This window comes from Perissodus microlepis, chromosome 14 (genome assembly GCF_051167445.1).
Source record: "Perissodus microlepis isolate ML-2025 ecotype Zambia chromosome 14, ASM5116744v1, whole genome shotgun sequence".
NCBI lineage: Eukaryota > Metazoa > Chordata > Actinopteri > Cichliformes > Cichlidae > Perissodus > Perissodus microlepis.
The window spans coordinates 15,033,500-15,059,252 of NC_140474.1; the positions used below are offsets into that span (position 1 = coordinate 15,033,500).

The following is a 25,753-nucleotide window of genomic DNA, read 5'->3' on the forward strand; positions in this document are numbered from 1 at the left end:
TGTTTTGTTTTTTTCGGTGAGGGAACAGTTCAGTAATGATGTCATTCACTTTGTCATTCTTTTTTGGAGCGCTAAGTTGACGCTTTCACTGCTGGGCACCACACACTTCTAGGAGAGGAGAGAAGACGGTGTATGTTGCAAACATCTATTAAAAATGTCTTTCATTATCCGCTTTTGGACTTCTGTTGCACTTTGGAAAGACATTAGAAAAGCACCAACATTATGCACAATGGAAAATCTTTTCCAAAACCATATTAAAGCCGTTTTTCTCCCTTGCTCCCTAACTGCTTTGAATTCTGCTTCCCTTATTCACCATTTAAAATGGTAAAACTGACTGAGTTCAGTTTGGTTTAGGAAATTGCTTTTTTTATGTTGGCTCGGGGCCACTCAAAGACTATCGTTGTGGCCGGAACTAAAAAAGGTCTCATTAATACTACATATAGCGCCCTTCATTATAAATGACTTCATTTTCAGAAAGAAATAGTCATGCCATAGTTGAACTGCTCAGCTGAATGGGGCTGGCATGTGTTCCTCATTGCAATGAGTCCTGAGCTCATGTATAGGGTTTAATAACTCTGACATCTGGTTTGAAAGGAGCAGTTGTTGCAGTTGACTTGCTAATGTAAATTCTGTTCTGCTCGAGTCATCTTTAACAGACTGTTTCCATTGTGTGCTCGAGGTGAGTGTATAGGTGCACAAGTTCACCTAGGTGTAGCGAGCCCCTGAATATTTAATGCCGGTGATGTAGTGTTGCGCATTATCGGTGGCTGGGGATATTGAGCCTGTGAGATCTGAAAGCAGAGTTCCATCATACATTTTTCACTTACTCTGCAATATAGTATGATGGTGCCCCCCCCCATTTATTTCACATCCTCCAACACTTGCTCAATTTGACTTCAGATTTTATCCTGATGTGTTTCTACTGCGCGACCTGACAGCTGAATTTCATCATCACTTTCCCAAAAATGACATTTCTAAATTGATCTAGCTCAGCTCTGTGACATGCCACGTCAGGGTGGATTCATGCAAGACTGCTGAGGAGGACCTGAAGGAGCTCGGTGAAGGACCAATCAGTAATTGGCATTAGATATATATGAGTGAGGATACAAATGTGGGTTACTGAGGCTGCTCCACTTGCTCCGTGTGCATGAGTGATTCAGATTCATTGCCGAGGTGGGAACCCCGTGAGAAGCGCATTAATCTATCTAGCTATTACCCCGTAATCAATGGAAAAGCTGAATTTTATGGCCATGGGTCCGTGTTGTTAATCATTTTACAGAGAGATTATTTAAGCAGCATGCCAATAGGGTCACATCTAATGGGGTTAAGTATAAAATATAAAAGGTGGAATATTTGATGCACCACTCACAGTTGGAATCTTGAAATCTGTTACCAGTATCATGCATGAAACTTATAATTCAATAAAAATCAAGAAAAAAATGTCCCAGTGTGCAGTCTTTTTAATGAATATATTCAACGGGAGCTGAATATCCATGGATTTCATTCAGATCCTGTATTGTGGGACAGGGCAAAAACAGAGTCTTGCATTTTAGGCACAGCTGCAGCATTCTGTTATGCAGAGGGTTGTACATAGTACGAGTGTGGTGCCAGGGAAGGGTGTCATATTTCAGAAGTGCATTACTGTAGCTCCCTGAGTGGGACAGAGCAGCGCTGAGTGCTGTTTGCGCTAGCTCACTCAAACGCCCCGCGATTGAGTTGTAATGATGTGGACGAGCAGCATGAGCTTGCACGCTGACGGACAGATGTGTTCTTTGCCCACCCCAGTGTTCATATTCACACTGGAATTTAGTACCACAGGTAAATAAAAAAAACACCTCTCCCCACCTCACGGTAAAACACACAAATATCTGCCAGTTCTGTGGTGATTTCCATCTCATCCCTTTAAAATGTCCCTGAAGGCTGGTCAGGTCTCAAAGTGTGAGCTTACAGTCTTTGATCACTGAAAGAAGCCCCCTTACCGATGATGGCCTTGTCTATATGCGCTCAGAACTTTCCTCACCATATGTTAACCGGAGCAGCTCTCTGCTGGTTAATAGCACCGGCTGAGGAATACTCCCAAGTGCTCCATTTTGCATTTTGATGGGGTGTGTGATCATTTTCTCCCACCTCCTTCATCTCTTTTCATCACACCCCACCCACTTCATATCTTCTTCTTCTATTGCATTTTTTTTTTTTGAATAACCCTGTGTTCACTTCTTCTTAATTGGTAGGCTCTTGCTTCCCTCATTGTACCTCACCATTTTCAGCTTCTTGAATGTTCTGCATTCTTCACCGCAGTGCCATATGCACAACACAGGCAGTTTTGAAGGCTCATATCGAATAAAGTATATTCTGAGTGCATCAGTGCGAAAGAGACGAATCTGCCGCCCAACCAAAACAGCTGGTCAGCAGAAAATTGACAAAACTAACAGTTTTGAGATCTGTCATCACGTGTCGAGCAGAATTACCTCGCAGCAGCAAAAGACGGCAGATCAAAAGAGGAACAGATAGTTAAAATATGTGCCTGTTCAGCCTTACTGTAAATGCTGTGTAATGGCTCTTCCATTGGAGTCATTTCTTTTGATTTATAGATATTAAATCTATGGATGTCTTTCAAATAAATAGGTATGTATGAGGGTTTTTTTTACTTTTTAATTACAGCCCTTCATCTACTTTTTTGTGTTGCTGTACCTGATTTGCTTCTTCTAGCTTTACTAGCTCTTCTCCAGCCAGATATTGATAGCTGTGTAAGTACAGCAGCCTAGGATTTATGAGAATGTATACAAACAGCTGCACCTGCCAGTTAAAGGTCTCTACATGTTATAATATAATCAACATGTAACTATTTTCACACGACACTTTCATTTGGATTTGTTTGTCTTTTCTTCTTTCTCTCTCCTAGTTTTCTCGTACCCCTTTCTCACCTCTTAAAGGATATAAAGCTTTCTATATAAACACATTTATTGCCACTCTTTTACTGCATAGCTATAATACTAAGAGAAAACAAGATTTCAAATTACGTAATCACAGAAACACCTCAGTAATCATCTCTCTGAATGCTCTTTTTGTACTTGGGGACTCAGACGAAAGAGTAAATGTTGACTTCCATATTACTCCTCTCATGCACTGCGCATGTAAATTGATTTCCAATGTCACAATTAATGAGCACCTCCAGTGGTACAGCCCTCTTGATTGGGTATTTCCTCGGGCTGATCGGCAAGTTGAGCGACAGCTAAAGAGTCAATAGTGTAATGCAGATGTTTCGGCGCATCAGCACACTGTAATGAAATCCTCTGAGATCAGACTGAGGTGTATACGTGCTTGCATACATGCTGCTGTGCACGTATGCAGGTGCATTAACTGTTCTAGTGCAGTGTTTGTGTCCACGGGCTTGTGGAGGGGGGCTTTATCCTGTTGAGAGACAATGCTAGACTGAAGGACACAAAGGCCCGACCATCTCCTACAAGTGTTTTGTGTATGTGTGCAAGTGTTTTAGTGTGGACGTTCAGTGGTACCTGCCATCGATCTTTGTGATAGAACTAGGACGCTGAGAAATAATGATTTTAATAACTCATCAATTAAAGGGAAGCAGACTTTCTTCTATGTGCTGTTGTTTTCTCTCCCCTTTATTCCACTTTTCCATCCATCTCCCATTTTTCAGCAACTTAATGCTTCATTTTACCTTGCATCCCAGTCTATTGATTGCCCTTATTTTGCTACTGAAAATAATGTGATAAACTTGTTTACATGCACAGGAGCAGCAGGTTTCACTAATATCCCCGTTTCTATGCAACCATGTATTCAGGTGTCGATTTAATCGATTGCCCTATAGACTGCAAGCAATATCCCTCCCTTGATATTTCTTATGTAATTGTAGAGCATTTTATCTCGTTCAGAAACCCAAGAAATTACAGCTGGTGGTGAATAAATAGTAGCTGAAAAAACAACAACAACAAAAAAAAAAACATAGCTTCAGTAAATATTAGTAACTAATAATTGGCTCTTTAAGCTGTGATTTGTCAGCTGATCTTTATAATAATCAGTATCATGAAGAGTAATTATTTCTCATCTCAGTAGTATCCATATATTTTAGCATATCAACATTTTTATATTAACAAATATTGTATAAAATATGCTAACACATTCATTCCATTTAACACTGCCATTGCCATTAGTCATGGATTCTTATGTTGGCTAGAGCATCTGGATGGAGTCTTCATTTGATACGGCATAACACTTGTTGATACACTTATATTTTAAATCCTTACTGGCCCTTTGCCTGGCATCTTGAACACTTAATCCATAATTGGCTTTGGTTGGTAGATATGCATAAACATTTAGAAGAGTCAAACTATTACAGTAACAGCACACAATGCCTGTGCTACATGTACCGAAATGTGCAAAACATATAGAAAATGAATGTGCTGTGACACAAAATTTTGCTCAAAAGATTTGATTTTGTATGTATTGAATGCAAAAGGCTGCAGTTGAAATTATGAACTCTAGGATGTCTGGCCTGAGAATATGTTCCAAAGTAGTCTTTTTCTTTCCCTAACAAGTGTAGTATAAGTTTGTGTGGTGATGTTCAAACTGGGGTTTGTGTAGTAGTTCTGTAACTGGACAATGCCAAGACTAGATACTTTAAATAGTTTCTTGTCATCTCAATGGGCATATTGTCATCTAGAAAGAATTAAATTTGGAAACACAGGTTTTCCCAGACCTTTCAAAAGTGCATTTTGTCTTTTAAACTCAACAGAACAAGTTGTATGAGAAACACTGACATATGAAGTTCACACTGCCACAGGTGATCGTTTATACATTTTATGTGTATTTTAGTGTAATAGAAACAATATTTGTTGGTTTGTCTGCAAACTACTCCCACACAATCAGTTGTGCAACCAAACTTTTCACACAGGTATCTAAAAGGCCCCTAAAGGTTCTTACATATGTAATCATGTTGCCTAGCAACCACTATCTATCAAGCAATGACCCATTAGTAGTGTTTATGCACCTATAACGCCTTATAAAAGAGTTGTATCATTTTAATTTCCTTGATTTAGCCAGGTTTATTTTATACTCAATGTTGATATTTCTAAATTTTACAATTTAGAGTATGAATATTATGTTACATCATTTGGCACATTAATTTATGAAGTAAGGTTTATTGTATTTAAAGACGAGAACAAAAATGTAAAGTTGGATGAATAACTAGATAAATGTATTTAAGGCGTGTGAATTAGTTCAGCCTACAAAAATCACCATTTTTCCAGACGCATTGCCAGTCCCATCCCCAGATATCAGAGCATTCGGCATAAAATCAAAATCAATCAAATCATCAAGAATGAGCTTTCCATACCAAATTGGTCATGGTCTGGTTTAACAACAACTGCCTCCAGCGCTGTTAACTATCAGGATGCAAACTGTGGTACTGTTGGCCAAAGACAAAGGAAGAAGCGAGGCTGAAAGTGTGTTCTGAGCCAGAACAAGAGAAACGAAACGAAAAGAAGAGGCTGGAATATGGAGATGAGACTAGGGATTTTAAATGTAGGAACCATGACAGGTAAAGGGAGAGAGTTGACTGATATGATGGCGAGGAGGAAGGTAGATGTATTGTGTTTGCAAGAGAAAGGCTCTGGGTGGTAGTGAAGAGTTTCCAGATGACTGGAAAAATACAGATGACGCAGTAAAGGACACTGCCAAAAAGGTATTTGATTCTTTACAGAGGAAAGAAGACAAGGAATTGAGGAAAGTATTCAAAGGAAAAGGTTAGAAAAGATAAAGTCTGATAGGCTGGGAGAGGTAACAAAGGAAAAAGCTTATAGTGAAATGTGAATAGAGCGTCAGGTTTACATGTAAAGTCAATGGAAAAGCGCGATGACCCGCGATTGCGGCTCCTGCGAAAATTCGGAAGCAGATTTGCGTCGCGAAAACGCCTGAAACGCGCGTCAGTCTAGCGCGTTTGGAGCATTTGACTCGCGAAAAAACCACACGTGTGAGTTATTGTGTTGCATTTTGTGCATACGCGCGTTACGCGTCTACCGCTCAGTTGGAAAAATCTGAACTCCAGCGTCAAATCGCGCCGCGACAACCAATCAGGAGCCTGGTGGTGGCTCTGACCTAGGTCAAAGGGGCAGATCCAGCCAAAGCCCTTCATACTTCAATGGAAGGAAGGCTAATCAATGCCGTAGCAAACAACCCGGAGCTGTACGACACCAGCTGCTTTCTGTACCGAGACAGGAATATAAAGGACCGAGCTTGGAGGAAGATATGTAAAGAGATCGGGCAACCTGGTAAGTTCATTCATTTCTCTTTTGAAAGTTTTCGCTGACCCGGGGAAGCCGCACAAAAGCTAGCAAGCCACCACTATTTTCCCACTGACGTACAAATACCGTTCTGCTTTTATGCATGTTGTCATATAGGAATGTATTTTGTTTATTAATAAACAGCACACAGTGGTCCCGCTGTTCATCGGTCACTGCTTCGCTTTTTCGCTGATTTTCTTTTTCCTTTCCTTTTTTTTGCACCGTACAGCATTGCATTCTGCAGCCTGATTGACAAATCTCCTTCGTGTCGTGTCTCCTGCGCTTGCCAAATTTATCATGTTTGGTTTTGATAACCATCACGTCCAATAGAAAAAACAGCACAAAAATACCCATAACTATGAGCCTCATTCGGAAATAGACACCTGCACCGCCAGGGAAAAAGGCGCACGAAAGTGGCAGGCAGATGAAGACAAACCGTGGCATAATACTTTTACGTTTTGCAATCTACAAAGGTTTGCACTTTGAGAATCAATTGTGAGAACTGTGACTAATGTTCATGTGTGTGGGGAAAACAGTGTATAAAGTGCGTGACCAGGGGCTAGTTATTCTGAGAACCCCTGCTGCAATAAATGAGGGACCACTGTATATACTTTCTGATTATATTCAACATGTTAACATTTAATACTGTATTGATAGAGCCAACTGATTCTGCAGCAGAGCATCCCCTGTTGCTTCTCCTGGCTCCCCAGTCCCTGAGCTCCTGCTGCTGCACCCACAGTTATGTACAGCAAGCACTGATACCTTTTTAGTCGGTGGGATTGCCTTGTGATCACCTTTACTAAATATCTACAACCAATCTGATTATATCCTGTTTTTGTTTTTTTCAATGTTGAAATTAAAATCTAGTAGCAGCCTTCTCATTTCTTTGTGTTTTGTGCTGTTTTACAGGCCCACAGAGGAGGACGGCTCCGAGGCAGATGAGGGACGGGTCCCAGGACGGTCCATCGGCGGTGGAGCTGGCCATCCTGGTGTCCCTGAAGAGGCCACACCAGTCTCCAATGGAGCATTTCCTCCTCAGCCTTGTTCCTGCTCTGGAGAGCAGCTGGGTCCTTTTTATTCCTGTCTCTCTGTAAATACTTATATTTTAAATATTTATGTTTAATGTTTTCCTGTTTGAGAATTTTAATATTATTTCAAATAAATTTTTATAATGACTAATGTCTCAGTTCTACTACACAGCAAATGTTGGCACACGACTTGACACATGTAGAATTTATTTCATATTATACTAATGACAAAATATACTAATACAGTGGGATGCAAAAGTTTGGGCAACCTTGTTAATAGCCATCATTTTCCTGAATAAATCGTTGGTTGTTACAATAAAAAATGTCAGTTAAATATATCATACAGGAGACACACACAGTGATATTTGAGAAGTGAAAAGAAGTTTACTGGATTTACAAAAAGTGTGCAATAATTGTTTAAACAAAATCAAGCAGGTGCATACGTTTGGGCACCACAAAAAAAGAAATGAAATAAATATTTAGTGTATATCAATGTGTGTGTCTCCTATATGATATATGGGGTGCCTTTGTCTGGACGTGCTTCCCATCCAGAGCTCCACAGCAGAGAGGAAAGTTCCAGCGCTCCTGGAATCCCTCTGTGATGGACCGCCAGTCTCCAGGTGAAGGCACAGCCATGGAGTCGTCCACTAGACAGTCCCAGATGGCCGTCGCTACCTGGGGGGTGATCTGGCTCACCGTGGACACACCGACTCTGTAACTGAACGCTTGGTCGTGAAGGAGTCCCCGGTGGCAAGGAACCTGGACAAAATTGTTCAAAATTAGTATTATGTGTACTGCAGTTACAAAATACATTATTCCAATTCCAAAATACTTTTGTGATGTCAGATTTAAATCACAAAACATAAATCTTACATAAAACATTTTGTAATTATAAGGATAATTTCAAAATGTATATTAGATAATATCTAAAACAGCTGTTTTGTTTTAACTTTAACATATCATAATTTGATTGGTAGCAACTTTTACAACTACAGTGTGCCAATCACTCATAATTCATAAACATGTCAATCAGGTAGGAATGAAGTAAGACATTAATAGAAATAAAGAGTTGTATGTTGACATATAGCCCTTTCCTTGCTTAAATCATTAATATTTTTGAAAAATTAATCTGTGATAAGACAGCATATCAAGATAGAACCATGTAACTAAAGATGAACCAAACTGTTCAGTTTTATCTAACTCTCAGTTTTAATAAGGCTGGTGACCCCTGTTATAGAGTCTGACAGCTGCAGGGATTATATACAAATATTCAACTATCCCAAAATTAAACCAGGTCTAAATAAAAAAAGGAGTGAGTATCACTACAAAGATTAACCCACAGTGGTCCTAATACCAGTTTGATATCAGCAAACACCGAGAGCATACATATGACACCACAGCCATGCTATCAATGCAAACACTGATAACAGCATAAATTGAATTAAATCAGGACTTGATGAGACCTTTCGAGTATCACTAGAAATATTATAAACAGTCGTCTCCGTACCACAGTTTGCTATCAGTAAACACCAACGGCATTCATTGATAGCATAGCACATCCATGTTAGCAGTCTATAAACGATAGTTTAGCATATTAGCACAGGTATCAATAAAGGACTACCGTATTAAACACTTTTACTAACCTCAGGCAGACGGACAGGCGCTCTGCAGGTGGGATTGAGCACCTGTAGTTGGTGTCTAGGCAGGCGATTCTGGGACCGACGCGGGAAAGAAGGTCCTCAAACTGGCCGAGTGAAAGACGGTGATATCGCTGGAATCGGCCGTCATCCAGGCGCAGCTCCTGGAGCAAATGGTGAAACTCACCAAACTGCTCACGCCTCTGGAGGACCTCATGGACCCAGGTACGGCGAGGACGTCTTTTCCGCCGCTGCTCTGCTCTCCACAGTACATAGAGAAGGGAGACTCTCTCTTCAAGCGCTAGCTCGACAGCTGCCATCTTGCAAAGATACCGTCTGGCACAACTTCCTCCCACATTCCTCCCACATTTCCAGTTCACGCTTTTGACGCGCTATGGATTTTTCTTGGACACGCGTTGAGGTGCGAATGTGCACGCGTCAAATTAGGGGCGTTTGGGGCGTTTTTGTTCGCGTCCATCGCGTTAGATGTGAACACACCGTAAGGAAGGAAAACTTGTATTGATTGGCGAGATGGCTGGAAAGGATGTGCAGCGTATTAGGGTGGTTACAGATAGAGATGGGAACTAACAAAGGAAGGAAGAGTGTTGAAAACAAGGAAGGAGTACTTTGAGAAGCTGATTAATGAAGAAAATGAAAGAGGGGGACAAATAGAGAAAAGTTAGTGCAGGAAGTGTAGAAGATTTGTAAGGAGGAAGTGAGGACAGCTATGAAGAGATGGAAGGACTGGTGTTCCAGAAGACATACCTGTGGAAATAATGAATGGCATTTTAAAGATTAATTGGCTACGATCTTTCTTGAAAAATGATAATGAGATCTGGTTCTTGATACCATCTCTTATTTTCAACAAAGTTGGGGGGATCCAATTCCTTTTAGTATGTGATTTTGAAATTTCTAAACTACCCATAAAACTTTCCAAATTTCATCAACAAGTTTTGTTAAATTGGAAATTAATGTTTAAACATAACTTTAGTCCCCACAATGTTCCATTGTGGAATAATAGGGTGATATTGAATCGGGGGAAATCTATGTTTGTGGAAGAATGGATGACAAAACAAATTTGGTCTGTGACACATATAATGGATGAAAATGGAGATATACTTGAATTAAACAGGCTTAATGAGAAATATGACATGAGTTGCTCGTTCGAGCTCTATAAAAAGGTTTCACAGAATATCCCAACAGTCCTTGTAATTTACATAAAGTTAAACTAGATGGTCTTGACTTGGTTAATGGAAAATGCAATAATCAATTTTTGAGGAGGTATTTGGTTAACACCTTATATCCAGGTAGGACAAAACATTCACTCGTCTTTAAAGATTATAACAAATCTGAGATCTCGCTGATCAGAACCAAATATTTAACATTTCCAATTCCCCCCAAATTTAAAGAAGTCCATTTTAGAACTACAAAAAATATTTACCCCTCCAATGAATTTATGAGAGACAGATTTAAATTTGTGTTAGACAACTGTTATATTTGTAAAACAACTTCGGAAACAACAGAGCACATGTTCTATGGATGTGTGACAATCCAGAATTTATGGAAATCTCTCCATGTCCTAATATTGTCCCAGTATGGATATATTGATTTTTGGTCTTTTCAAAATATTCAAATTGGAGTAATCCTTAAGGACAAAAATAGTGAGTTTTTAGTTAACAATCTCATTATTATAACAAAGTATTACATACATAAATGCCGATATGCTAAATCCCCCCCTTCATGGCCTGCTCTTAAAAACGACCTCTCCCTGTTCCGTAAATCTCTTAAGCTAATAAATAAGCCCCAAGCAATCAAATTGCATAGATTTTTAGAAGAGTTTGATTTTTCTTAGCCCCTTATTTAAGTTATGTGTCTTGTTTATGGAACCTCACTTTTAGAGATTTTATGATCCCCCTTGTCTTCTTTATTTCTGTTCCTTGTTTTTCATTCTTTTTTTATTGTTATTTATTTTTGTATTGGTTATTCATCTTTTTATATTATTATTATGTAGATGTGTGTATATGGATGTGTATGTATGCATGTGTATATGCATATATATGTATATATATGTATGTGTATATATATGTGTGTGTGTGTATGTATGTATGTATGTTTACTTTCAGTTATTGTCGATTTCATTGTGGTGTACAGGAGATGTGATTCTGTTCTGATTGATTTAATATGTCGCTTGTCTCTTTGAGATTGTCATTGTTATTGTTCTAAATAAAGTTCATTAACAAAAAGAAAAAAAAAAAAAAGAAGACATACCTGTGGATGTGTGATGGTGTCTAGAAGAGAGGTCAGCGGACATTTTAACCAGAATGTTTAACACAGTCCTGGAGAGTGAGGAATTGCATACGTATTTGCAACAACACTGATAGAAACAGTGCTGTCTTTACTTCCTGTAGCTGACACAGTGAGGCAAAGAGCTCCTCTCCTCACTAACAACTAAAGAAGTTAACGTTTATGACACTGAACAACACTTTAGGAAGAATTTCAGTCGTCAGTAAACCTCCTGTTTCAACAACACTGAAGTTTTAGACAGTTATCATCAATGTTAACCTGTCTGGAACACACAGTAACATTAGCCACTTAGCAATTATCACTTAGCAGTGAGGGAACCATAGCTGAACTTAGCATAGAGTCCAAAGTTTCAAGACCTAAACAGAGCAAATGAAAGGAGCAGAGCAGCGGTTTCAGGACTGATGAGTAGCGCTGAGGATGCAAAGAGTTGCAGAGAGAGAGCAGCAGGCAGCAGCAGGCAAGATGATAAAATGTAACTTTTTTATTTTTACAGTAATTTATTAAAATGTGTCACCTATTTTGATGTAGCAAACTGTGTGGTCAGATTTAAAAGTGAGTGCTCTGTTTTTCACGACTTTTTTATTATTATTATTATTATTATTATTATTATTATTATTTTAAGTATAAGTAAAAGCACCCTTTATCCATAATGTATTTGTAACTTTTCCATAATGCTCTTCTACAATAATTACATTATTTAGATGTTAGGTATTGTGCTGTTTGCTGAACCCTTAGTTTATTAGTATGTTCTAAAATATATTTTATCTTCAGGGTCTGCAATGAAATTATCTAAATAATTTGTGAACTGGATAAAACCTCCAAACTAACACCTTTAAACTTGATCTTAATCTAATACCTGTTTCAAATTTGTATGGAGTCCTGGGTATCGGTATCAAGTTTGCAATTGCAGTATCGTGACAAGCCTAGTAATAACTACAGAGAGATAAAGTTGATGAGTCATACCATGAAACCGTGGGAATAAGTGGTTGAAGGGAAGGTTAAGGACAGGGGTGATGATCAGTGAGCAGCAGTATGGTTTCATGCTGTGAGAGTACTATAGATGCAACTTTTGTTTTAAGAATTTTGATAGAGAAGGTGAGAGGGTTTTTTTTGTGTCTTTGTGTATCTAGCGAAGGCTTATGATAAGGTACTAAGAAAGGAACTGTGATACTAAATGAGGAAATCAAGAGTGGCAAAGTGTGGTGCAGTACAGCGAGACATCAGTGAGGTGTACAGTAGAAGTGTCAGTGAAAGTTCAAGGTGGGGGTGGGTGTAAGCTCAGTGATGAGTGCTGTAGCCCTTCTTGTTTGTGGCAGCGATGGACATGTTGACAGATGATATTTGCAGACAACACTGCCGTGTCTAGTGAGAGTGGGGAGCAGATAAGGAGAGCCTGGAGAGGTGGAGGTATGACCTGGAGAGAAGAGGAATGAAGTCAGTAGAAGCAAGACAAAATACATATGTGAGAATGAAAGGGAGACAGGCAGAGTAGTAAAGATGCAAGGAGTAGAGGTAGTGAAGGTGGGTGAGTTTAAATGTCTGTGGCAGACCATTCAAAGCAACAGACAGTGCATGAGACAAGTGGAGAAGAGCTGCCAGGGTTGATTTTTAACAGAATAAAAGCAGCAAGAGTGAAAGGAAATGTTTACAAGATTGTGGTGAGACCTGCTATGACCTACTGTTTAGGAGGGTGGCTCTTCTTAGCGGATACCCGGCTAGTTGGCACCTGCATACGACATATGCTGCTATGCATCAGCATTATTCCAACTTACAAATCTGTGTTAATCAAGTGACTCAAATATGCGCCCTTATTTGAGGTTAGAAGGGACTGATAGCAACAACAAATTATAAATCACCTGATTTGACTCAGTTATGTAGCTATGCCAGGCAGTATGTGTGTAGGTGTTATTAATTACACATACAGATAGATATACTGCAGATTTATTATCATACAGCTTTTCCACTGTCATATGCGTATTCCATTAACACTGAGAATTATAGACCATGCTGACATATTGATGTTTTTCAACTGCCAGGAAGAAGTGAAAAGGTATCATCGCTACTGCAACCACAGCGGAGGCCAAGCTGTTCAAGAGATAGAAAGGTGAGACCCTGTACAGAAATCTGCCTATTCTTAAATGAGCAAAAAACCCCAAAGCACACGGCATTCTCCACAATAGGAAAATGCAATGTTGGATTTTAAAGCTATCAGAACCATTTTGCCATAACAGCACCTTATTTCACAATTCCAAAAAAGTTAGGCTGCTGTGTAAGATGTAAATAAAAAAAATGAATGCATGAATCTGCAAATCTTATAAAGCCATATTTTATTCATAATGGAACACAGATTTAAAAGAATGTACCATGTACCTTTTAGCATTGATGGTACCTTTCCACATATGCAAGGTGCGACTTTCATAGGCACTTGTGCCCTCCCCCTACCATCAGAGATGCAGGCATTTGAACTGATTGCTGATAACAAGCTGATTCTTCTTCTGTACGTACACATGTATTCTTCTTTAAATGTTCCTATGTTGGAATTCTGTCATGACTTCCATGACAGAATCATCTGTTTTTAATACAGATCTGCCTGAAGAACCTGAAGCTCATTGACATTCCAATATTGACTTTAGGCTGTGTCTCTTGCACATAGAGATTTCTCCAGATTTTTGGAATGTTTTAATAATATCATATAATGCAGATGATGAGATATTCAATCATTGTAAATGCCGAACATTATTCTAAAACAATTCAACAATTTGTGCATGCATTTTTTTTGCAGATTAGTGAGCATCTGCCATCTTTACTTTTGAGAAACTATGGGTCAAATTACTTACCTGTTATGAGTTAGCCTAATTAGTTACATTACCACTTAATTTTCCAACCTTTGTTTGCCCTCATGCCAACTTTTTGAGGCATTTCCATCAAATTCAAAGTGGGATATTTTTCTTAAAATGGTGCATTTTCTCATTTTAAACATTTGGTGTATTTTCTGTTCTCTTGTGAATAAAATATGGATTTATGACATTTGCAAAACATTGTTTGCTTTTATGTATGTTTTTGAAATTGGGGTTTCACTAGCCTAGTATCTGCAGTAACCCCTGCAGTAACAACTTATCATTTTTTAGATGATTTGCATACACCATGTTCTGTGTTGATGCCAGTATTTATATTTCCAACCTCACAATTATTCTTTATCTGCACTGTTATCGTTGTAGAAGTTGTCCACGTAGGAGTGAGATGGAGGACGACAATAGCCTTCACTGTCGTGATCAACAACAGCACCTAGAGATAAAGGCTGCTGTGTGAGTATCACTTTTGGCTGCTTTATGTATCATTATGATTATTTGTACAATACCCAGTCATAACAATAGATTCTTACAATATGAAAGGCTTTCATTTTGAATGTCATCCATGTTCAGTTCCTTTCAATTCATTCTGTTCTTTGGGGTCATGGACTTGTGGGGTCAAGGGTCACTTTTGAAAGCATTAACTCTTGTCAGCTTTCATCTACGCAATTACACACTTGTAGGTGCGACAGCGAAGAACAGCTCTGGCCTCAGGCTCTCACTTCATTGGAAGCCAAGGATAGAAAAAAAAACTATTTCTCTATAGGATAAAAAAATGTTGACAGATAAGGAAAAAGTGTTTGGATGAACTCAGAGAAAAGTCAATGAAACAGGAATACACGGAAATGGAGAGACTGAAAAAGCAAAGGGAGAAGAAGGAGGAGGAGCGAAGGAAGAAGAAAAGGTAGTGGCTTGGAGCTAGAAGATGTGGTTTAATTCAATTTGTTCCATTTGCCTCAGCTGTCTCTCTGCTCCACTGGAGGTGAATGTGTTTCTCCATCGGGTAATTGATCCTACACTCCATCCTGGTGTCTGCTGTTGAGGTGACTACTGGGATGAAAGTGAGCGGAAAGTGAAAGATGGAGAGAAAGCTGTCTGTAGGTTGGAAACATAGGCTGGGAGAGGACAAGGAAAAAGGAAAACATAGACAAAGTTAAGCAAGAAACTGAAGAGAAAGATGTTTGAGAATGGCCAAGAAGGAGAAGTTGTCTTGGAAATTCAAAGAGCTAAATAAGAAGATGAGTTAAAGAAAGAGAGACAGAAATCTGGTGTGATGCACTCGTTTACTTAATATCTATATTCCTTCAGTTTTATGAAGAAACAGAACTGGAAGTGAACTATTTAACTTCCAGTTCTGTGTTAACTGTGTTTGTGCTTTTTTGTTTGTTTGATTTTTTGGTGAGCATTCAAATTTAAGTTAACCTTTATTCATAATGATAGCAAATTTAAAAAAAAAAAAGAAGCAAGAAACCTGTTTTGGCTCAGTCTTGCAACTATGCCAGACAGACAGTATATATACTGACACATATACTGCAAATTCATTATTGTATGCTATCATACAAGAACAAGCCCAGCAGTACTGCAGATGTGCTTAAAGCTCTGCACCAAAGCTGTTAAATTTGATAAAAAATTAAGTGATCGGAGAATAAAGAATGAGCTGTGTTACATTTCTTTAATGGGTAATTGTTAGACTTACTTCTTTACGCCTTCTTAGGTATTTCTATGCTCTCCAGCCACTTTGTTAAGTAAACTGAATTACTGCCAATTACGTGATACCAACAAAGGTATTTCGAGGTTGGTTGACCTCCTGAAGTACAAACCATGTATCAGAAAAGGGAATAATGTGATTTGATTTGATTCAGAAAATTTTAAACTACTTCACATTTATCTCAGGTTTATGGTCAGACAAAGAGAAAATAGTGAGCATCTGTTGATGTTAGAGGAGAATAGACAGACTGTGTTGATCTTACAGTAATGCTACAGTAACAAAAATAAGCAATTTTTACAAACAAGGTATGCAGAAGAGAATTTGTGAATGCACAGCATATAAAACCTTGAAGCAGATGGGCAGCAGAAGACCACACCGGGTGACACTCCTGTCGGCTAAGAACAGGAAGCTGTGGCTACAATTCACACTAGCTCACAAAAATTGGACAATAGACGACTGGAAAAACGTTCTCTGGACTGACTCTTTCTGCTGCATCACTGAGATAGTAGAGTCATAATTTATGTAACACATGAAAGAAACAATTCAGGTGGGTAGTCCTGGTGTAATAGTGTGGGATATGACATTAAGTTTACTGTACTCAAATTGCCTCCACAGTCACCAGATCTCAATCCAGTAGAGGACTTTTTGGATGTGGTAGAATGGGAGATACAAACCATGGATGTAAAGCTGACAAATTTGTAGCAACTGAACACTATCATGTCAGTATGGACCAAAATGAGGGATGTTTCCAGCTCCTTTGTGAATCTATGCCATGAAAGAGTCAAGGAAATCTTTAAGACAGATTGGTGTCCAACTCTGCACTAGCCATATGTCTAATGAAGTGTCCAATGAATGTTGTTGTCTTTTTTACATTATTTTTCTTATTTTTAAAGTGAGTAAGAAAAAACAACACTTGCTTGCCTTTGGTTATGGCAGCACAACATTGTGTATTTTATGCTCAACAGCTATCACTCCAACATGTTCATCAAACATCCTTGAAGCAAATACTTAACATGGCTTCTAAAAAGTTTCAGCAAATCCATTTCCTTTCACGAGGAACTCCAAAATTTACCACCCTTTTTTAAAAAAATGCAGGATGTCTCAATAAATACATTTTGCTGACTTATGTCACCAGGATCCAGCGTGCCTGGCGTGCCAGTATGTCCCGTAGAGAGAGCTGGCAAGCACAAGACAAGAACCGAACCAATGATCATTGGAGAGAGACTGTGCCTTCAGAGAGCCTCCAGGAACCTGTGATGACCACCAATATTTCACCGGTGAGACTGCGAAAACAAAATCAGACAGCCATATGGTGTGACATGAGAATGAGCCAAGTGCTCAGAGATGTCTTGAGTGAGTGATCAGCGGTGATCTGTTGTTACAGTAGAGAATGAATAACAAATGGGGGGAGAGGATGCACGGATGGGTAGACTAACAAAGACGAGAGTAAAAAAGAGGGAGCGAGGGAGGGATGTTTACCTCTAGTGTCATTTGGGGGACTGCAGGGGTGTAGGTGGATGGGATGCCAGCTGGCACTGTGCCCAGATCTGTAATTAGCCGTTAATTAGGTAAATTTTCAAAGCTGGTTGATTGATTAATGAAGTGCCTATGCCCTTGTCCTCCCCCATCTTACCCCCACACTCCCCCCAATCTCCTCAGGGAATGTGGGGGAGCATTAAACAATGCTCACAGGGCATGGCAGCCAAACAAAAGCCAGAGAAAAAAAAATAACTGCATAAGCAGCAGCTGATAAACAGTGAGAAGACGAGGAGAAAAGAACAAAGACAGTCAGAAGCAGATGCAGAGATAAGGAGATGATTGCAGAGATGAAAAAAAAAGATGCCTTTAGATCGCCTCAACTTCTAAGTGACACATGCGGACGCAGAGGCGCGCACATTAGTCTGCTGCGCTGATTCCCCAGTCTGTGTCGGCTCTCACAGTTTAGTAATCACACTGAGCCACACACACACACACACACACAAGCTACCCGCGCACTCCTGCCCACGTTCTTTGCAGAGACTCAGCACAGGGAAAAAAATGATGTCATGTCTCCGAACTCACTAGTGTGTGTGGGTTGCATTTGTTTCCCACTCTCTTTTTAAGCAGTGTTAAAGGAAGCAAGAATCCCTTAGCAAACAGATGGGCTAGTATCCTGGTGAGACTCAGTGAGTGTGTGCATGTGCTTTGTTTATTAGGTTGTTTGTTCTGGTTGAAAGAGTTTGTTGTTCATTAAACAGCAGCAAAGTGTCTCGCTAATTAGAAACTTGCTGTAACTTAAAAACCAGGATGACAAAGAATCCCCTCTTTTCTTGAAAATCAAGTATGTTACTCTTCACTATTGCAATATATTTAATAAATAAATATATTTTTTATTTGCAAATTTTATGTTAAAATATGCTGGACTCATGAAAACAATGGACTGTAATATGCTACTTACACTTTAGTCCTATATTATAATAAATTGTTATACAATTCGAGGAGATGTTGAATTGAGTTAAATACTTTTACCTTAATTGTGGCTGTTAATGTTATTTCACATCGACTGAACAATTGAAATACTTGTAATATCACCAAGCAGCCCACACCTATGCACGCTGGGGCTGCTGGTGTAATGTTGTTAAGTAACGCTTAGTCAGTCTTTTCCTCCGCTACTTCAAATTGAATGGTGTAAAGTTTACCAAAAAAAATCTTTTGAGATTAAACACTCACTTTTGCTGAGAGTGTTTACTGTGAGTCACTCACTCCCCAATCTGCCTTACCTTTTTCAGTTTGAAGCTCTATTTTGGTGGAGTAATGCTGGACAAGCTGTGCTGAACCTTTGCCCTCTGTACCGCCTTGCCTTGCCTCCTCTTGCACCTCCGCCCACAGCACACTACACTCTTAACTCCATTTTTTTTCTTCCCCTCTCTGTCCTGTCACCACTCTCTCTGCATCTTTTTCTCTCTTGCTTCGTCTGTCCTCATTCAGACTGTATCACTCTGCTGTGGCTCTTGTGGTCGCTGAAGGACAGACATTCATCAGCATAAGGCCAGGGTGCCATACTATGTGTGTGTGTGTTTGTGCATGTATGTTTGTGTGGTTCTTCATGTTGGCTCATGTGGGCTTGAAGGACCTTGCAGCTGGCCTGTAGGGGAGGGGGAGGTTCAAACATACTTCAATATCATAGTTCCATGAAATATGCATGAACACACACACATAGAGGAGACACTGCAGCACTGTGGTTTTTCCTTCTTTACTTCTTCCAACATTGGAAAACCTCCTAGATTCAAGCTCACCTTCCCAGTACCTCCCAGACCTCAGCTCTTATTGCATCAGTGTCAAGCTGATGTTGCAGTTGTACTGCTCTCTGGGATAATTGTCGACCTCCTTGAAACAAGATGTTACATCTCAAGGGGTTTATCCAGATACAACATATTTCAAGTACTTGTACTACAGTTGAATATTTCCATTTTATGTTTCTTTTTTTTAAACTTCTGATTGGCACACGGGCTCACAACTGACTGGTTGCTACACATAGCCCATGCGTCATGTAATGATGACTTCACCTCCACTTAGCCCATACACTTGTATTAATTAAAACATGGACATTTAAGAATCAGTAACTGAACCTTTCCTGCCAAGGATAGTCAGCTGTTTGTCATGAAACACATTTTTTCCAGATAATCCACCTTGGGGGCACTATTGCTAAAATTCACAAATCTAAATATATGTATACACACACACACATTTTTATATATATATATATATATATATATATATTAGTCAAAGTTAAAAAATCTCAGTCTCTGGTTTTCTGCTTCAACTCCAGTGACTTCCTTGACCACACGAATTGCCAGGTTCAGAACAACAAACATTTTTTTTTGTTGAGCTGGCCTGAGTGTACTCCATATTAAGCATGCAGTTATCAATCGTCATTTAACTTCCAGAAACAGTACTTAAAACACTGGTGTCCACCAAAGTGCTTAACATGCTGAAGGCAAAACCATACTATTACAAGTCATGTTTCTACCAGCCTTCGGGCTAAACTAACATTCTGTATGTAGACATTTCTGGGCAAATTTGAGAGCTTACCTGGGAATTGATTAGCTTCACTTTTGAATGCTGATGAGGTCGTGTGGAGCAGTGAAAGCAGAGATGCTAATTCAGTGATATATAACAGAACATTATCTGCAAGCTGGAAACAAATTATGTCTCTGTGCTCCTGCTTTATTTGACCATAATTGTAGACTAGTATTAGGTACCTTGTACAGTTTGTTCTGCATTTCAAATATGCTTTAAAAAGTTTATGTGTACATTTACATTTGAGCATCTATATGAGCTGACTTGATTGCACGAGTAGATCCCCATGATTCACAGCAGAGCGTGGCCCTCGGGGATGGTTTGGTGAGGTTCGTTCAGTCGCACAAACCGAAGATCAAAGCCAAAGTGTTGAGATGAGAATGGAGGTAAAACGCTTCAGCTTGGTTGCTGTCATTGCAGAGAAAAAGATACAGCTGGTGGGCTGCCTGATGAAATGATTTAAGTGATGTATAGTTAAGAGGCGAATAGGACTGTGAGGAGAAGGATGAAAAAGAATAAAAAGCACAGAGCTGACTGTATTAAAAAAAAGATAAATTACATAACATCCTCTATGCTTAGCTGCATTCAGCTTGTGCGTCCATGGCTGCTTGTCTGCTAACTGCGTTTGTGGACATTGATCTCCTCCTGGCTCTGTGACATGTTTGCACTTTTCCCCTTCCTTTTGTTCAGCCCAGGTGGAGGGAAAGTGTCACTGTAAGCATTTCTGTAGCCTGCGTGGGAGATCACTCTCTCATCTCTCACCGCCAAGAATCCAAAGCAAAGTGACGACTTCATCTATGCCTCCACCTCTACCCTACTTAATCCCTTTTCCCCACCCTCACTCTATGTCATCCCTTGCTTTCCCTCCCACTGCCTTTCCATGCACAGTTACACATTCACATTCACAAATGCACCCCTATGCCCTCCCCCTGCCGTGCACACACACGCGCGCGCACACATCCTTTGGCGTTTCTCCTGACAAATTCTAACAAATGTTTTATTGGTGTCAGTTGGTGTCTCATTTGAATTGAATTTATACACCTCTGCTCCAGAGTTGACATCGATCGGGCTTAACTCATTTAATAGCCATGACATTTGCCTATTAGCTTATTTACTGTCAAAACAGGCCCAGGCTCAGCTGGCTTCCTGAGAGACACTAACTCTTGCATTTGTATCCGTTAGGGAAGAAAATGTGATTGCTTGTGCAAAATATAAACTCAAGAAGAATGTTCAGCCCTGAAATACACACAGAGATGGACTAAAATGAATGTGCTTCATCTACAGTTAGGTGCATAATTTGTTGAGATTTTTGTAGTTTGCGTCTGTACACCACCACAGTGCTTTTTAAATCAAGCAATCAATGTGATTGAAGTGCTGACTTTCCTTTTTAATTACAGCCATATTTATACATCATCCTCCATTTTCTGAGGTTCAAAAGTAATCGGACAAACTAACATAATTTTAAATGCAAGAAATGTTTTTAGTTCTTGAATAAAAATGATTTGTAGTCAATGTTTGCCTAAAGTCTAGAAACTATGCATACTTATAAACAATGTGGGTTGCACAGCATGCACAAGACTAAGCTTATAAGTGAGGCTGTGAAATAGCCACTGATTTTGTGAATGCCCAGCGGGAAGCTATCTTAAAAATTCATCTTGGCTATGTGACAGTGAGATAAAATGAGGAGAAGAGAAGGCTAATTTCTCCAAAGGCAGAAAGAGAATGATGGATGACTGAAAATCTGAAAGGATTAGGAGTTAGAAGGTAGATAAGATGCGGCAGATTTTGGAGTGATTATGACGATAATAACTGTGCCTTTGAAGCCTTTATGACTCTCCATTTGCGTGGGTATGAGATCAAGTGTATGCACGGGCACAGGTGTGTCAGTCAAAGTGTCTGATTCCTTCTTTGTCACTGTTTCTATCTTCATACGAGGTAGATGTTAACTCTTACATCCATGGACTTGGAAAAGTACTCGTAATTACACGCTCACATCAGCTTGTGTACACACATATAAACACAGCAACAGTCTTCAGTGGCACATTAAAGCCCTTCCAAAACAAATCAATGAAAGCTGTTACACAAATGAGGAAAAAGATGACAAATGAACAAGAGACAGACAGCAAAATGGATGTCGATCCAGAAGTAGGAGAACAACGCAAAGTATCGTGAGGGAAAAGGGAGTCCTCACTTTTTATTTTTGCATTTCCTTTTTTTGTGAGCACATGGTCTTGAATCGCTTGATTGGATATTTAAAGCAGGCTGTGTGCAGCATTTAGATGAGAGCAATGGTTTACAGCTGGTGTATAGCGATTTGATTAGATGCTGTAGCTCACTGCAAACGCCCCACAAGCTTCTAATTGGTTATTTATCTAGAAAACATGCCATTTAGCTGACATTACTTAAACTAAACAAGCATATAGTGGCATGCGTGCTCACATGTAGTCACGTACAGACAGAGATGTGGCACACACACATACACACACACACACACATATATATACTGTAGCACAACATAAATCTGCTGAAAGCATCTCCAAACCATCTGCAGCAGTAATAACAATCTGGTACCTAAGGCTATATGCTTCTCTTTGCACTCACACCTTTTCTCCGATTGCTCTTTCCCCCCCTCTATTGCAGGTCCCAGTTTTTTTCCCCATCATGCATTCATTCTCTCTCTTTCACTTTGTTTTCTCACTCTTGCTTACGCTCTTTCTCTTAAGCATGATGTTTTGTCCCCCTCTTTTGTCCCACTCTTTAGCCTATCACATACGCTGATAGGCTCAGTTCTCAAGGCCAATGAGTCTTCCATAACGAGATCCCCTGAGGAGAGAAGAGTAGTGTAAAGAGCAGCGGGGACAGCAAATGGGAGGGGAAGAGCTGGGGTTTGATCTCCTTTCTGACCTGCACAAATAGTGCAGCCTCTAACTCAACCTCTCACTACCACTTCTCTTTCTCTCAGTCTCCCTTAACCCACCATTTACGTGTTCCACTCCCCTCTGTTCAGGAGCCATCTATCATTACTGTCCATTGACCCGATCAGATGCATTATAATCTTCTTCTGACAGCACTCTTGCTGTGTTTGCAATACACTGCACAGCGAGAAAGGCTGAGGAGAAGTGCAGACAGTTGTCCTTACAGAGGAGAGGGAGTCTGGGGTAAAAATCAAATGGGTGCATATCTAAAAGTGAGACAAAACGTTCTTAGCAAAAAAGGAGCTTTTACAAACACTTATCCACCCATGTTCTGGAGTTTGTCACAAAACTGATTCTTTAAAGATTGATTTTCTGCTTTCAATAATAATCTCTCTCCTGTTATTTGAGTTCACTACAGATTACCCACAGTCCTTATTTCATCGACCAAGAAAGTCAAGCAGAAAGGAATGATGTGCCAGTCAATGACTGTTAAACTAGAGTTACCTCCCTGATATCATAAAGTCCGGGCTGTGGCAGCAAGCTGCTGTTTGCCTCATTAGTATGTGCGCTAACAGAGTGGCAAGCTGCTCATCCTTCCTCCGACAGCGTTTTAGCAGTTTAAGCGGGAGTTCAATAAAAGGGACTCTTAATGAAATGCTCTCTGGCCATTTAAGGAGACATGGTCTCTGGCAATTTTGTAGTGGTTGTCTTTACACAATCTCTGTACTTTCATTGACTTTTGGCGTATTTGTCAAGGCGCACCTTTCAAAAGAAGTGTACAAATGAGCGGCAACCAGCATAGTCTTGTGTCAGCACGGCATGATGGATATGTTGTAATCATAGAACATATCCATCATGCTCCCTGCTTTATACCTAAACACAATTGGTTTAGGTATAAATGTAAAATGTGTAATCTTATTTCTGTATTGCTAGAGTTAAACTTAAATTGCAGGAGATTTTTTTTGAAGAACTCCTCAAAAGCTTCTCATTCTCGACTTTCTTGCTTCAGGGCTCAGTTGATTCTGTGTCAGTGTTTTCGAGACAAGATAACATACTGAAAAATGTGAGATCTATGGTAGCTTCTGCACAGTTAACAGTTACTCATTCATCCAGTATGGTAACATTGACACTTGTGACAACACACGAATAATATCATAAAAATGTGGCTAGGTGTGTGAAGCTCGCTCAGGTACGCTCAGGCGATGTCCTCTGTGTGAGTTTCTGACAGCTCAGTCTGCCCTTTCTCGTGTTTTTTGATCAGAGAGTTAGGAATGAAGGGGCAAGGCGTTGCCCTTTTATTTGATGCATACATTATGCACCAATAGTTTTCACTGCATCACAAATAAATAAATAAAGCAGCACATTAAAGAAGTCAAAGATCTAAGATTCCTCTGGATCAAACACCTTTTTCTTATGCAGACCATGTGTACGAGTTGATGAATATAAAGTGCTTTAATGTTGTCGGGCTGTAAGCGTGCTATTGTTAGGTCAGAAATCTTCTCAGCAAAGAGACTCTGCTTTGAAGTTTTGCATTTGTCTATAATAGTTTATTAAATCTTTGAAGCTTCTGTGAAGACGCTTGTGTTTGCATATGCATTCATACTAACTGTACTGAATAGAGCTGTGTGTATGTGTGGACCGGATCCATACGTACATGTGTATCTGCACGTCTGTAATGTGCACTCACATACAGAGCACCTGTCTAGTTTCCCCTGTAGCAGTTTAAACATGGGCCAAATGTGTCCTCACAGTCTTCTAGCGTCACCATGGTAACAGTGAACTTGCTCAGAATGTCCTTATTTACTTATGCAAATGACTTCCTGCAGCCCTACAGCCTGTCAATCAAGATTGCAAGCATATTGAAAAAAATATAGTTAGAAAGGTGAGAACTTTCAGTCTTTGCTACAAACTTATGTAACCCTCACTTAGCTCCAGTTTGTATAAATCAGTGCCTCCATATTTTTCTGTCTTCTAATGCTGTGGTAAATCTCATATTACCTAACGGACCCTTTGTTGGGTTTCAAGTTGAAGCTTTTCTGTCATTTATCCATTTGCATTTATCCTTTAATCCATCCTGTTCTTTGTCGTGTTTCCTAATGCTGCTTCTTAATGCTACTTAATTGTTAACTGTCTGTGCCAGTTTCATGCTGATTCATCTGCATTATGTCATTTGTTTGCAAGATACAAATAGTGGGAATGTTTTGTGAAATTAAAATTGTCTGTCCCGAGCCAGACTAGCTTGCTTATATACTTTTTCCAATACTTTGCACAAGCTACCAAATATCTTTCCGCTCTCGTTCCCTTTTTTGTCTGTCCTTAGCTTTTGCCCTCCTTGAGGTTTTGCTTGTTTATTCTCTTCTTCTTGTGACTTCTTCCAGCTGCTTCGTCTTTTGCTTTTATTTTTCTATCTGCATTTTGCTCACTAACCCACTATCCTTTGAAATAAGAGAAAGGAGAGTCATTCTGATTCTTTAAATAGTGGCAATTACTTCTTTTATATGTGATCCTCTGAAATAATCATATTTCTTGAGCATTTCTTTAACAATATTTATTTGTTAAAATGATTTTTTTTTAAATGCTGTATTATGGTCAAGGCAATACTAGTATAAGCTACTTAAAATCTGACATGAGATGATTTCCAAGTCAGGTGACAGACTGCCCTTTTTGGTTTGGGAATGAAGCGCTGCCCCAAATAAAGCAATTAAACAATGTCTTGGTGCCAGGTGAGGCAGACAGCTGAGGTGTGTAAGCCCGATATCTGAAACGGTCAACTAATTTTAGAATTGGGCAGAATTGCCAGATCACTTAATGTCCAGCTGAGTGGGGTCACTGCATGTGATTTATCACCTCAGTCGTCAACAACCAGACGCTCAGATTATGAGATGGATTTGTGGTATGTCTGAAATGTTAATTGGCTGACTGTCAGCTTGAGCAGTTCAGTAGTCCGATTT

General features: G+C 39.5%; 1 protein-coding gene across 2 annotated transcripts in view; it reads left to right on the forward strand.

The window, feature by feature from the left end:
* The window catches only part of schip1 (schwannomin interacting protein 1), a 225,823-nt gene that overhangs the window by 546 nt on the left and 199,524 nt on the right, over positions 1-25,753 (forward strand). Inside the window, exons 3-5 of one of the 2 annotated variants that reach the window (XM_084950484.1) lie at positions 13,308-13,375; positions 14,490-14,576; positions 16,964-17,105. The exons of the other annotated variant lie outside the window; for it this stretch is intronic. Coding sequence (XP_084806610.1) covers positions 13,308-13,375; positions 14,490-14,576; positions 16,964-17,105 — 297 coding nt within the window. The remainder of the gene's footprint in view (positions 1-13,307; positions 13,376-14,489; positions 14,577-16,963; positions 17,106-25,753) is intronic. 2 annotated transcript variants of the gene reach the window in all.